This window comes from Harpegnathos saltator, unplaced genomic scaffold, assembly GCF_003227715.2.
Source record: "Harpegnathos saltator strain DR-91 unplaced genomic scaffold, Hsal_v8.6 scaffold83, whole genome shotgun sequence".
NCBI lineage: Eukaryota > Metazoa > Arthropoda > Insecta > Hymenoptera > Formicidae > Harpegnathos > Harpegnathos saltator.
In genome coordinates this window covers 368314-381110 of record NW_020230682.1, presented here as the reverse complement: position 1 = coordinate 381110, position 12797 = coordinate 368314, and the positions used below count along the sequence as shown (strand labels likewise).

The window sequence follows — 12797 nt, the reverse complement described above, 5'->3', positions numbered from 1 at the left end:
CAGAATTCCCTACTCGGCCGTTTCGACTTTTAAATTCTTTTTTAACGTAGAAGTCTTCATATCGCGATCCTGCCATATCTCGGACCTGCACAGCGAACAGCCCTTTTGACGCGGATAGATTTTAATTTGTATATTAGAATTCGAAGGAAATATTAAAAAAATTGATTATCTACCGCCTAAAGTCGTGTAATTCCATGCAATGTAAGGCTCCTACTATATCACTTGATGCAATGCTGCAAACTAATAAGAGAAATCACTATGCGAAACCTCTCTCTCTCTCTCTTTCTCTCTCTCTCTCTCTCTCTCTCTCTCTCTCTCTCTCTCTCTCTCTCTCTCTCTTTTTCCCTTTCTCTCTCTCTCTCTCTCTCTCTCTCTCTCTCTCTCTCTCTCTCTCTCTCTCTCTCTCTCTCTTTCCCTTTCTCTCTCTTTCTCTCTCTCTTTCTCTCTCTCTCTCTCTCTCTCTCTCTCTCTCTCTCTCTCTCTCTCTGTCTTCTGATATTTTTTATGGGGGCGTCCCAGTTCGACACAGTACGATTGGACACGGCCAATCGAATTAGTTAGTTGATTAGATTAGGATTAGGTTAAATTTGAGTAATATTATCGGTTGTGTCCATTCGCAACCTGGTCAATCGGGTTCCGTTCATTTTTTATCAATCTACATCCTTTCCACTTGAATTCTCTTTATCTCAACCCCGACGAGAAACAACATGTGGCGAATGATCGACGATCCGAGTGAAAATATCGCGAGTTTTTATTACGAGGAAAAATCGTACAGGATATATTATTGCTATATAAAACGCGATATCGCAAGCGCTGTTCTCGCAGATGTCAAAGTATCCTTGGCGCGACCCCTCCTCCATCGCAAATGCGTCCAAGTCAGTGTTTTTCCGGCAGCCATATGTCGGACGTGCAATCTCCGCCGGGGTATCTGCACAATGACACAACAATATGAATCAGTTTTGATAACAGCGAGTTTTTCTCGCGAAGGAACGTAGGCGAGTCAGAAAGAAGAGATTGGTGGGAATTTATTCCGCCGAATAGCATGTCCAGTTATTAAAGTCAGGATAGGATAGAGTAGAGTAAAATCGGAATTAGAATAGAATTAGAGAGCGAGAAGAAGCAGAAGAAACGTAAAGAAGTTGATTAGAAAACGAGAGTACAATTGATAATCTCGTAAAAAACCACCCCAATAAATTCCGACTGATCTCTTTCGTTGAATTCTTCGCAAGGAGGAATGTCGATATGTCGCGGGCCTCCCTCTCTTTTCCTCCTCCCCCTTCTTTTACCGGCGGCGTACAACAAATTACGAAATATCTGTCGCACCTCATCTCGTGCGCGAGTAGGATGTCGTCCTTATCGGCGCCGAAATCAACGAGAAATTGATCGTCGAGCTTCATGCCGCCCTTCTTCACGTCGATATCGAGTTTCACCATCGTCGATCCGTATCTAAATGAACGGAATATCTGATTGTAGAAGCAAATTGTAAAAATTTTGTGTCACAGAGAGGGAAATAAATAAATGCAACACGGAAGACCTCTCCAAGGGATGGTGTGCGTCTATGTGCTCGGAGTGCTCACTTGAGAAGGTCGGGATAGAATTCTTTGTCCCACGGCTTGAAGATCGACGTGGTCACGTACAGCCGACGTCCGTCCAGGCTTAGCTGCAGCATTTGCGGCGCTCCATGTAGCCTGCGTCCCTTCACGTACACGGGATCGGGCTGGCGCGACATCTCAAGGTCCTTCGTCACGCGCACCTGCGAGTCGCCCAATATCGACCCGCCCAGGAAGACCTGACCCGTCAGCTTCGGCTTCTTCGTGTTCGAGATGTCGTACTGTCGGACGTCGCCGTGCAACCAGTTGGACATGTACAGGTACTTGTCGTCGAGGCTGATCAGGATGTCGGTGATCATGGCTGCAGGACGAAGTGGAAGTTTCAGCTTTTCTGTTCGAGCTTTCCGGCGAGAAATTTAACGCGTGGAAAATCTGCAAGGCTTCTCGTGCTTTTTCTTCGTTTCTTACCCGGCATCGTAGGCAACATCCATCCTTCGACCTCCTTCGGGGGCACTTGAATCACTTTTTCCGTGTCCCACGAGCCGTCCTTCGTCTTGTAAAAGCGGTAAATGTTGGATGATACCGCGCAGCCCACGAATCCTTCGGACGCGTAAGGATCGTGGAGGAATCGAATCTCGAGTGGCGTGATCCCGTCGTCTCCCAAGTTGATGCTTTGCTTCAGCTTCTGCTCCTTCCACGAGTACACGTTCAGACTTCGCCCGTAGATCTCTACACATCGGCAGGGCACACGTTATCATTTATTCAAACTGCGGGTTGAGGCTTCTTTACAGGGAAAGAGGATTGGAGTTTTAATCCGTTGACAGAAAGTTTCTTCAGGTTTAGCTTTATTTCTTTGATAGAAAAAATATTAGAAGCGTGAAGCGTTAGTTTTGAAGGTTTTGCAAGAGAGACGGCACTAATGTCAGTTTTGTCGAAGACATTTCAATCACAGCTATTATTTCTTAATGCTTTGGTATTAATCCATGACTAATAATTTACTAACAAAAGACGCAGTAAAAATCGTGTTATTTTAAAAATGAAGCTTCCTAAGTAACATCCTCGACATGCGTTGCTTTTGTTTTTTCATCAGAACAAAACGGCGGCTGAAGGTCATAGAGTTCTGATAGAAACTTATAATGATGTTGCTCCATCAATTATGAATATCGGTTTAGACGATGCAAAAGTGGTGATTTCAATGTTAACGATAAAAATCGCTCGGGACAACAAAAAAGCTTGAAAATGCAGACTCGCAAGTATTATTGGACGAAAATGCAGCACAATCCACTTCAGAACTTGCCGGAGCACAAAATGTCGATCGTACAATAGTTATCAAACATTTACATGATGTAGGAGAGATTCACAAAGAAGGAAAATGGGTTCCACATGAATTATCGGAAAATGCTATTGCGAATCGGTTGAGCATTTGCGTTTCGTCGATCGTCAGACGAAAAATGAAAAGTTTTTTGTATCGAATTGTTACTGGGGATGAAAAATGGATCTATTTCGATAATGCCAAACGAAAAGAATTATGGGTTGATCCAGGCCAATCAGCAACATCCACCTCGAAGCGCAATATTCACGATTTAAAGGTGTTGCTGTGTATTCGGTGGGATGAAGGTGCTGTGAACTATGAACTGTTAAATCCGAATGAAACTGTCACCGCTGATCGTTATCGACAACAATTATACAAAGTGAAGCGAGCATTGGACCAAAAACGATCAATCGCGAGTAAACGACGCAAAGTGATCTTTCTTCACGACAATGCCTGGACCTCGTGTTGCATTATCAGTGAAGCAAACGCTATTAGAGCTGGAATGGCAAGTCTTGCCGCACTCTGCGTATTCTCCAGACATTGCTCCATCCGACTACCACTTGTTCCGGTCGATGCAACATGTTGTAGAAGATACACACTTCCGTAACTTCGAACAAGTGCCGAAAATTTATTGAAAATTGGATCAACTCCGAAGAAGAATCTTTTTTATCGTCGTAATAAATTATAGAAAACGAAGGGAAATATTTTCATTAAGCTATTCGTTCATTACCTTGTTTAAGTAAATCAGTTTTTGAGAAAAATCCTCGAAACTAAATCTCACTCCTAATAAAAAAAGGAAGAAACGTGTCCCGCCTCTTCCTTTTGCGACCACGTTGACCTCAGAAGCGAGGAAGTACACTCTAAACTTCTGAGATACAAAACTGTAACGAATTGCAATCGATCGAGCGGATCTGTAAATAACCCAAACGATCTGTAAATAACCCAAACATGAATAACCGTAAGACTAATATGACAGGAAATGGTGGGAAAGGGTAGACTGGACGGGTGAGGGAAAAGGCAGATGGCGTGTTATGTTAACCTGACGGTTTCTTGCTGACTGCTTGAGCAAAGAGCAAGCCTGTTCAAACTCCACTGTGCTCGATGGCTTGCGTCGTTTTATGCGACGAAGAAGCAGGAGCCTCAGTACTCACTGGGATCTTCAGAGTCGCTCGGGTTGTAACCCCGTTTGAAGACTCTAGGCGCGCCCCACTCGCTGGCGATCAGCACATCGTGATACGGCTGATACCAATAGTCGTAGCCGAAAGCTGCTTTAGCGGAGCCCTTGGTCCACGTGCTCTTCGCCTCCAGAGTCTCCGCATCGATGCAGAAGAATTCACCCAGTCCGTCGCCATTGAGATTCCCCATGGTGGAGATCATTATCAAACCGGTTGGCAGGCAGTGCGAGGTATGCGGCGTTGATATCCCGTACTTGTGCATCTCTTGCGGCTCCAGAATCTTACGAAACGGGACGGTCGCTTTAAGAGATCGCTTTAAGAAGAGCAAAACTCGCCTTCGGCGACTTTGCCTCGCTACTGCTAATTGCGAGGAAACAGAGAACGGAGGTTCTCGCGACGCTCGGCTCTTCGCGCGACCCGTCTTGAATTATCCACATATTTTACCGGTATCTTCGAGCTTGAAAGTACCGCATAAGGAAGCAATTTTCTCGATTAATTCGAGCGATAATAGCTTTAGTTTTAATAACTATAATAACTTTTACTTACCTCGTTTTAAGGAAATTTTCTGAAGCCCATAGCTTCAAGGTTCTAAAAGCTTTAGCTTGGAGAAATTTCGCCGAAAAGAAACGACGTTGGCTCTAAAGTCATTGAAGTTATTATTGCTCGAATTAATTGAGAAAATTACCCCTTTATGTGTTACTTTCGAATTTTTTCCGGCCATTTGGTGAGCTTTCTCACAGCTGTTTCTCTTCACGGAATTGCACTGTCAGGGTGACGATAACGAATGTGTAATCATAATTTTTATCGTTGCTTTCCACATATGTGGAAAAGAATTTCCAAAATATAGCGAAGAAAGCAACGAAAATTGTAACGAATCATTAGAGACGATAACGACGATAATTCGCAAAGTTAATAAAGTTGACGAGCTATTTTAGACAGAAATTTTTTCAACCCTGCATATTACAGAATCTTTCATGGATGCAGTCCGAAGCAATCTGTGCATATCCCCATATACACTCCCCATATGGCACAGAAAGTTGCAGCAACGTTGCTGCAACATTGCAATATTGCAGAAACATTGCAGCAATGTTTCTGCAATGCTGCAACTTTTGTGCTATATGGGTCCTTACCCACCTTCTTCATCTTTGGTGCTTTCTCGTTGCTGGTATCGACAAAGTACACCCGGTCTGACATGAGACTAGGCAACACCAAAGTGTCACGTTTGTGCGTCGGTGAGCCATGACAGCTGCTGCAGACGTTCCAACCGGAGTGATGTAACTCGTCGCCGGCCACTGACATCCTCAATTTGTGTATTATCTGGAAACAGAACGCGCATTGTCGTCAGATACGCTCTTAATCTCGCTTTCCTCTAACGTTCTTCAACGTGATTAATCGAATTCTTTATTTCGGGAATTTAATTTTATTTTAGCGGATAATCTTCATCAGACAGAGTTGCAAACAGTGTTCGAGAAATTGTCGTGGAAAAAATTCATCCCGGAAGATTGGGAGAAAAATTCCATTACGAAAGTTCCATTAGTCAATCTTCAAGGTGAGCAAACTGTATAAATAGACAGCTTCAAAAATGCTTTATTAGGCGACGCTAATTTCAATCGGGATGCTTTTGTTTTTTACTAATATTACACACCGGTCTTCGACACGTTCGCTACCGCGCGCGGTTCACTTGATCTTCACAAACCATGTCACGCCTGTTATTGTGCAATTATGCAAAACAGACTTAGTTTATTCAGACGTAGAAGGACGAATGACTGCTGTCACGCAAACGTGACGGTGGAAGTGAGCGCGTGAAGAAAACACGTCGGGCTTCAATGAGTGAAATTTTCAAGTCCATGAAGGATTCATGGACGCCGCTTCAGCGTACCTGGCAGAACGTGGGACTTTCAGGATCCACGTCCACGGTGCTAAGGACGTCCGCCTTCTCGGGATCCGTGTGTATGCAGACGACGTACAGGAGTTTCTCGCGCGGCCCCTCGACCATCGCCGCTTTCGGACTTTTGTAGCCCGGTCCGCAGGAGGAAGAACACGCTGTCGACAGGATGATACGATCCATTATGTTGATGACCCGGTCCGGACCAGATGCCGCGATTAAATGCAAAAGAGAGCCAGTACGGGCTTACACTAGAGATGTGCGAACTATTCGAATTCGAATCTGAATTCCTATGATTCGAATCCGAAAAATTCAAAAATTTCGAATCGTAAAGATTCAAATACGAATCAAATACATTAGCGTTTGCGCGCATCAGCTATAAAACCATCTGAGCCATCTGGGCCATCTGGGCCATCTGGGCCATCTGAGCCTGTATGTTTGAACTTTTAATTTGTAATTAGCTTAACTTATAATCAATAACTTAATTATAAATTACTTTAAATATTTAAATATATATTTTACTTTAAGATGATATTACAATATCACTATTTCCTTTCATATTAAAATCTTCCATTATTATTTGCATGTTTAATAGTCATGTTAAATTTTTTAATGATTCGGTTCGATTCCAGTCGATTCGATTCGATTCGAATTCGAATTTAAAAAATGAGATTCGATTTGATTCGATTCGACATAAAAATTCTTGATTCGCACATCTCTAGCTTATACGGACTTTTGTCATGGACTTGTTTACACCAATCACTTGGTACGAGAGTATCAAATATAGTGGACTTCTTATTCAGCGCGCCATTCAAAAATAATTATATATATTTTATTTATTATATTATACATGATGCTAAATTTCAAACGTAACAGGTAAAAAATCTCGAAAACTATGAAAGATATTAAAAAAAGCTAAAACGCGTGTTCCATGATTTCGAAGGGGAAAGAGAATGGCATTATCAGTTTTTAATTTGGAGGGTATTTTCGAGGTCAGTTGAAGGTCGACTTGATTTTTTAAAATAGAAAGCCCAATGTTTTATTATATCTTCTTTTTCTACCAATTAATTTTAACAACTTTTGTCCGGAACATTTTTTTATTTGCCTAATATTTTTTGAAATATTTAAGGAAAACTTGATAACTTTTTCAATATTTAAATTACGATATCTCGCTATTTGTTGAAAGAAAAAATAGTATTAATCTTTTTTACTTTCAAGATATTTACTATCAAGAATATATTACTATAATAGTGCCCTAACTTTTGTTAATTTAATAATTTTGAAATGTCCAAAGGTCGATAAGTAGTCGCGCGACATAAATTAATAGAAATTCACAAACAAAAATTTGGTTCGTTCGGACAAAAGTGGGAGGCTGGCAAATATTAATTTTTTTTTTTTCTCAAATGTTATTAGAGTTATCGGTCTCGCGTTTACGACACAAATCAGCACAAACATAGCACAATATGGCACAATAAAGAAAAACTCAGAATTCGGAAAGTACGAGGCTAAGAAAAATTTAGTTTCTCTTAATTTTCTTGAGTACAGAGCTTTGAGTTATAGAGTTGCGAATTGCGGCACAATACGGCACAAATGTAGCACAATGCAGCACAATTCGAAAAAATACAAAATTCGAAAAGTGCGGGGCCAACTTCACACAGGTCGAACCGCTCGGTACAAGCCAGACCAGGACTAATTGCGCTAAATGTAACGTCGGTACCGACTCGCGTACGATCGCGATAATTGGGCACATCGACAATTGGTTCTCTCGCCACGTACCTTTCTGCTCTGCCATCGTGTCGACGTGACGCGGGTCGGCTGTTAACTGTGTCGGATCGGAGCCGCGGATCGACCGAGGACTCGATCGGCTCGACGGCAATCGAGGAGAGGGAAATGTGGAAGAGCGCGAGGCACCGGTCAGTCTCGCTAATTGATAATGCGTCTCATTTTTAGCCTCGCGCGTTCTGTTGAACATGCGAGTCGACTATCTTTTACCGTGAACAACATTACGTCAACAAAACCCTAATCAGCATCGCGAAAAATCGACCGCTGATTCTGTTGTGCCGTAATCGCGAGATAGCGTAGAAGAAAAATTGTTTTGCAGGACGCGCTTGTATCGCTCATGTCGTCGAGATCGCACCGGCACGCACGTATGTACACACGTTGAAATGGTGCCTAAGATGGAAAAACACTGAGCTGATAAGGTTAAAAGGCGCGATTTTGCAGGAGAACGTATTAAAATTAATAAATAAGCGCTCTTGTCTATATAGCGCTCAGGGCCGACGCACGCGCCTCACTCACGTGTACTTAGTCAGTGATTAATATTCATAAGTAATATCTTTTAAGACGCTCATACGGTTCTGTTGTGTTTAGTTTACGACATCTTAAAATTGTACTTAAGACAATCTTAAATAATAAGAATCAACTATGAACAATACCGGGGTTTGACCTTCTTCCATATTATATTGCTTAAATAATAAAAAGTTAATAAAATAAGTACTGCCTTTATTTCTTATGTAATAAATGAATAAAAAATTGTCTGATTGCACAATACCATCTAAAAATAAAAACAAATGTAAATAGTAATATGGTTTACGAGTTGTGAAATACCGGTATTGTTTATAGTTGATTCTTGTTATTTAAGATTGTCTTAAGTATAATCTTAAGATGTCGTAAATTAATCATAACAGAGTCGTATGAGCGTCTTAAAAGACATTACTTATGAATACTAATCACTGACTAGGTACATGCGAATGAAGCGCGCGAGCCGGCCCTGAGCGCTAGATAGATAAGAGCGTTTATTCGTTAACTTTAACACGCTCTTCTGCAAAAACTACTTGTCGGACGCAATTTTGCTAAAGGAAAAAGTTGTTTGTTTTAGCATAAAATATCATGTCCTGTACTTCGAATGCGGGAATTTCGGATCACCCTGTATATTATCCTTTTATCTACGCTGTTTATATGCGCCCGCAATATTTTTCCGTTGTTTTAAGTGTATTTTAAGTAATTTTAAGTGAATACACAGGGTGTCCGGGATCGTTCGGAAACGAAAAATTGCGAAGATCAATCAGATCAAAATGAGAAGGAAAGTCAAGTACCATTTTGCAAAAATCGCAATGACTTTAAAATTTGCATACTTATTTGCAAAATGGTAAAGGACTTTTTTGTTCAGAATGACCCAATTTAGAATTATATGACGGCTATTGTGCCTAAAGTTTAAAATTTTGGGTTCAAAGTTCAATATACTTATATCTTGTTAGACACCATACACGTCATATACTTGTAGATTAGATCATTCTGAACCAAAATATCCTTTATCATTTTGCAAATAAGTATGCAAATTTTCAGGTTAACAATTAAAAGAGCCTCTAAATATGGTCATTTTCAATCATTAATAACTTAATACCTATCCAATCAGTAGACAATATTTTTTTAACGTTTTTTAAATATTTATTTTACATTTTTTTCACATTTCTTCCATTTGTTTTACAAAAAATATTTATTTAACACTTATTTATATAATGTATATTTTACATTAATTCTTCATCTAAAATGATGTTTCGAAAAAATATTTATTTAACGTTTATTTTAATTCTTTATTTAAAATAATGATTAAGAAAAAATATTTATTTAATGCTTATTTAATATTTATTTTACATTAATAAAACTCGTTTAAAATTATTTTTAACATTTTAAAAATGTTTTTTATTTAAATATTTTGTTAATATTTTTAAAAACGTTTTTTTAATATTCTTTTTCTGATTGGGTATTGCGATTTTTGTAAAATGATACTTGACTTTTCTTCTCAGTTTGATTTGACTAATCTTCACAATTTTTCGTTTCCAAAAGATCCCGGACACCTTGTAGAATGTGATTACCATTTTTTTCAACGTTTGCTGTGATATTTCATTGCGATGTTTCTGACATTTTAATATTGCGGAAATATTTCGCAAATTTCATACGATATTATAATGTGCAATATTGCAGTGTAAAACATATGCAATGTCCTTGCAACATTTCTGCGCTGTACAGGAATTTGTCCAACACACATGCGATTAAACGAAATTTTTGTTTCTGATAAACCGGATTCTTTTCCACGACCGCTCGGCTTTCTGTATCTTGTTATTCACATAATACTTTGCACCTCCCAGAATAATCTTTCATTTTGTGTCAGTGGCGATTTTTATACACATCGATATGCGAAATGTTTACCGCAGCGATATATCCTCAACTATTTTCATCGCTTACAAAGGTCGGAAAAAATTCTCAATGCGATTAATCAGTTTGTAAACAGCAACAAGATGTAACGATAGAAGCGAGCCGTATTTCATCATTCAGAGATTTTGCTTCTTCGACCTCAAGACGCCTTTAGTTCGCTCATCGCGTCACGTTGGTAAGATTCTTTTTCTCCATGTAACATGAAGCGTCTCTCGAAAACCGTTCCTTCGAGAAAAGCAATCAGCAGCCGGTGTACGATGACGACGAGGAAATGTAATGATCGTGGCGTGCGGTTTTCAGGCTCCCGCGGCTCAGGAAATTCAATTACTGGCGCGCGTTTAACGCCGCAAATTACGAGGAGTTGATTAGTGGGACGAGACGGGGACGAACGTATCGCATTTCATATTTGTTTAATTTGGCGAATGACGGCGAATAATCAAACGCGCGCGCGCGCGCAATAGCGTCTATCCCTCTCATAAATAATTAATACGAATAACAATAATGAGAGACATGGAGCAGGTACGAAGCACATACAAGACACACACAAACAATTTATTTCACATCTTTCTGAAGAGGTTTTATAAAAATAATCACGCGCGCACAGAGGATCCCTCCGCGAGAGACGATCGCGCGTCTTACACGGCACGTTTAACATGGCGTTTCGATTGAGTAAAAATACATTGAATACACACATCGAATGTGTGAGTAAATTGCACGCGGCGAACCCAACACGACGCGTTGTTGGTCTCTCTCTCTCTCTCTCTCTCTCTCTCTCTCTCTCTCTCTCTCTCTCTCTCTCTCTCTCTCTCTCTTTCTCTCTCTCTCTCTCTCTCTCTCTCTCTCTCACTCACTCTCTCTCTCTCTCTCTCTCTCTCTCTCTCTCTCTCGACGGACACGTACTCCTTCGAGAAATCGAGATCTCGAGATGCAGAAGCTGGCAACATTCTCGCCGAAATCCGACTATTGAGACGTCACAACTCGAGACACAACTTTTCTGTGTTGCGTTGCGATCTAAGGGAGAACCGAAGACGGTACACACACACGCAGGTCTGTCAAAATCTACTCTCGAAGAAAATATATTTAATATATATATATATGTATATATAAACGTTATATATATAAATAATTATATATAAATAACGACGTTATATATAAATAATTATACATTAAGTTTGTACAATTATTACAGCGACTGTGCTTGAACGACTTAAAGTAACTGCCATATTTTTTTCTTCATTCAACTACGTTTTTCCACGTGCAATTATATATGATTATGCATGCAGTTACGCAGAAATAAAGTTCACACGAGCCCTGTGTACAATATATAGGGTTTACCAGAAAAATGAGTACCCTGGGTTAGCTTAAAAAGACACGAAGAATGAAGGAAATGAGCATCTAGTGGCGAATTTGAATCTGACTTAGGGATCAAATCACGATCATCTTTAAAATCGTAAATGGAAACTCCTAGTTTATATTGCTTTATGTAAAAATAATTTAAAAAAAATTTTTTTCTTTTTTTATAAAATGCAAATTTTTCGGGATAATCAAAGTCAGATAATTTCATGATCGGATGTTTCATGATATTTCCACACATGATTCAAAAATAATTTAGAATACTTAATGTTTTATTATTTAATTTTTAAATATCTAATAATAATAAAGACAGAAGCAATTTTTTTCTAAACAAGCTTAATTGTTTATAGTAATTTATATTATTTTATATAAATATTTGTGCAAACAAAAATAAATTTCCAACAATATTGAGTTTCTGCAACTAACAAGAAAATAAAACAAATAAATAAAACAATAGAACAAATTTTATAAAAAAAAATGCATTTTATAAAAAGAATTAAAAAATATTTGTTTTCATCTCTACCTTCACCTTCATAAAATATTACAAAATGAGAGTTTTCGTTTATAAAAACCAAGTTGACCTTGATTTGACCTCTAAATTCGATTCCTAAGTCAGGTTCAAGTTCACCATTAGATGCCTATTTCCAAATCCTAAAACTTTTGTATTTGACATTTATTTTTTCAAAAACGTCATTCCTTCAAATTAATCCAGAGTGCCCACGTTTCTGGTACACCCTGTATAAAGATTCCCCTCGCACTCGGTTTTCCGTGCGCTCTCGCTGTGTCTACATGAATAGATGATAATTCACTCGGCTGTACAACGAGACACTTTGGTCAGATTGTATTCCGGAAGATAGTCTCGGATTTCGGCATCGTGACTATCCAGGAAATTGCGCGTCACGTTTCCCCACTTCCATCCATCTTTTCCAGGACAATGCATGTCCATCTCTGTCTCGTGATACGCGAGCGTGTATATACACGTATACAGTATACCGCACGCGTGTGTCGCTCTAAGTCGCTTTTGCATATCAATCTGTCAAATTTCTCGGCAAATACCAGGACGTCCTAGATCTGACGCGAACAAACATCACGAGAATAGCCGACGCGCGACGACAAATCCGAAATAGATTCTCCTCCCGATAAAAATACCGCGCGTGCTTGTTATGCATCCTCGGCGACATTTTTAATGCAAGAAGAGAAATTCGCCCTTTGCCGCAAGATCGCCGTTATCCGATCCTCTCGGACAGTCTCGGAGAAGTCAATGAACGAATAATTTCCCGCAAACCTGAGACGACCTATACATCATT

The 12797-nt window shown here is 39.6% G+C and overlaps 1 protein-coding gene across 1 annotated transcript; it reads right to left on the bottom strand.

The window, feature by feature from the left end:
• Positions 1-733: 733 nt before the first annotated feature.
• LOC105190086 (methanethiol oxidase) lies at positions 734-7847 on the bottom strand. Its single transcript, XM_011152594.3, has 8 exons — positions 7699-7847; positions 5917-6080; positions 5172-5354; positions 4014-4317; positions 2019-2279; positions 1578-1911; positions 1324-1446; positions 734-928 (listed from the first exon to the last, which is right to left on the bottom strand). The coding sequence occupies exons 1-8, from the start codon at positions 7712-7714 to the stop codon at positions 877-879; spliced, it is 1437 nt and encodes a 478-aa protein (XP_011150896.1). The 5' UTR covers positions 7715-7847; the 3' UTR covers positions 734-876.
• Between the last annotated feature and the right edge of the window lie 4950 nt (positions 7848-12797).

Bases quoted from the DNA above. Each gene is read 5' to 3' on its own strand.
- LOC105190086 (XM_011152594.3), bottom strand. The intron at 4,318-5,171 runs GTGGGTAAGGAC...CCGTTTCGTAAG, and splicing joins AAGCACCAAAGATGAAGAAG to ATTCTGGAGCCGCAAGAGAT. The intron at 2,280-4,013 runs GTGAGTACTGAG...GCCGATGTGTAG, and splicing joins GAGCGACTCTGAAGATCCCA to AGATCTACGGGCGAAGTCTG.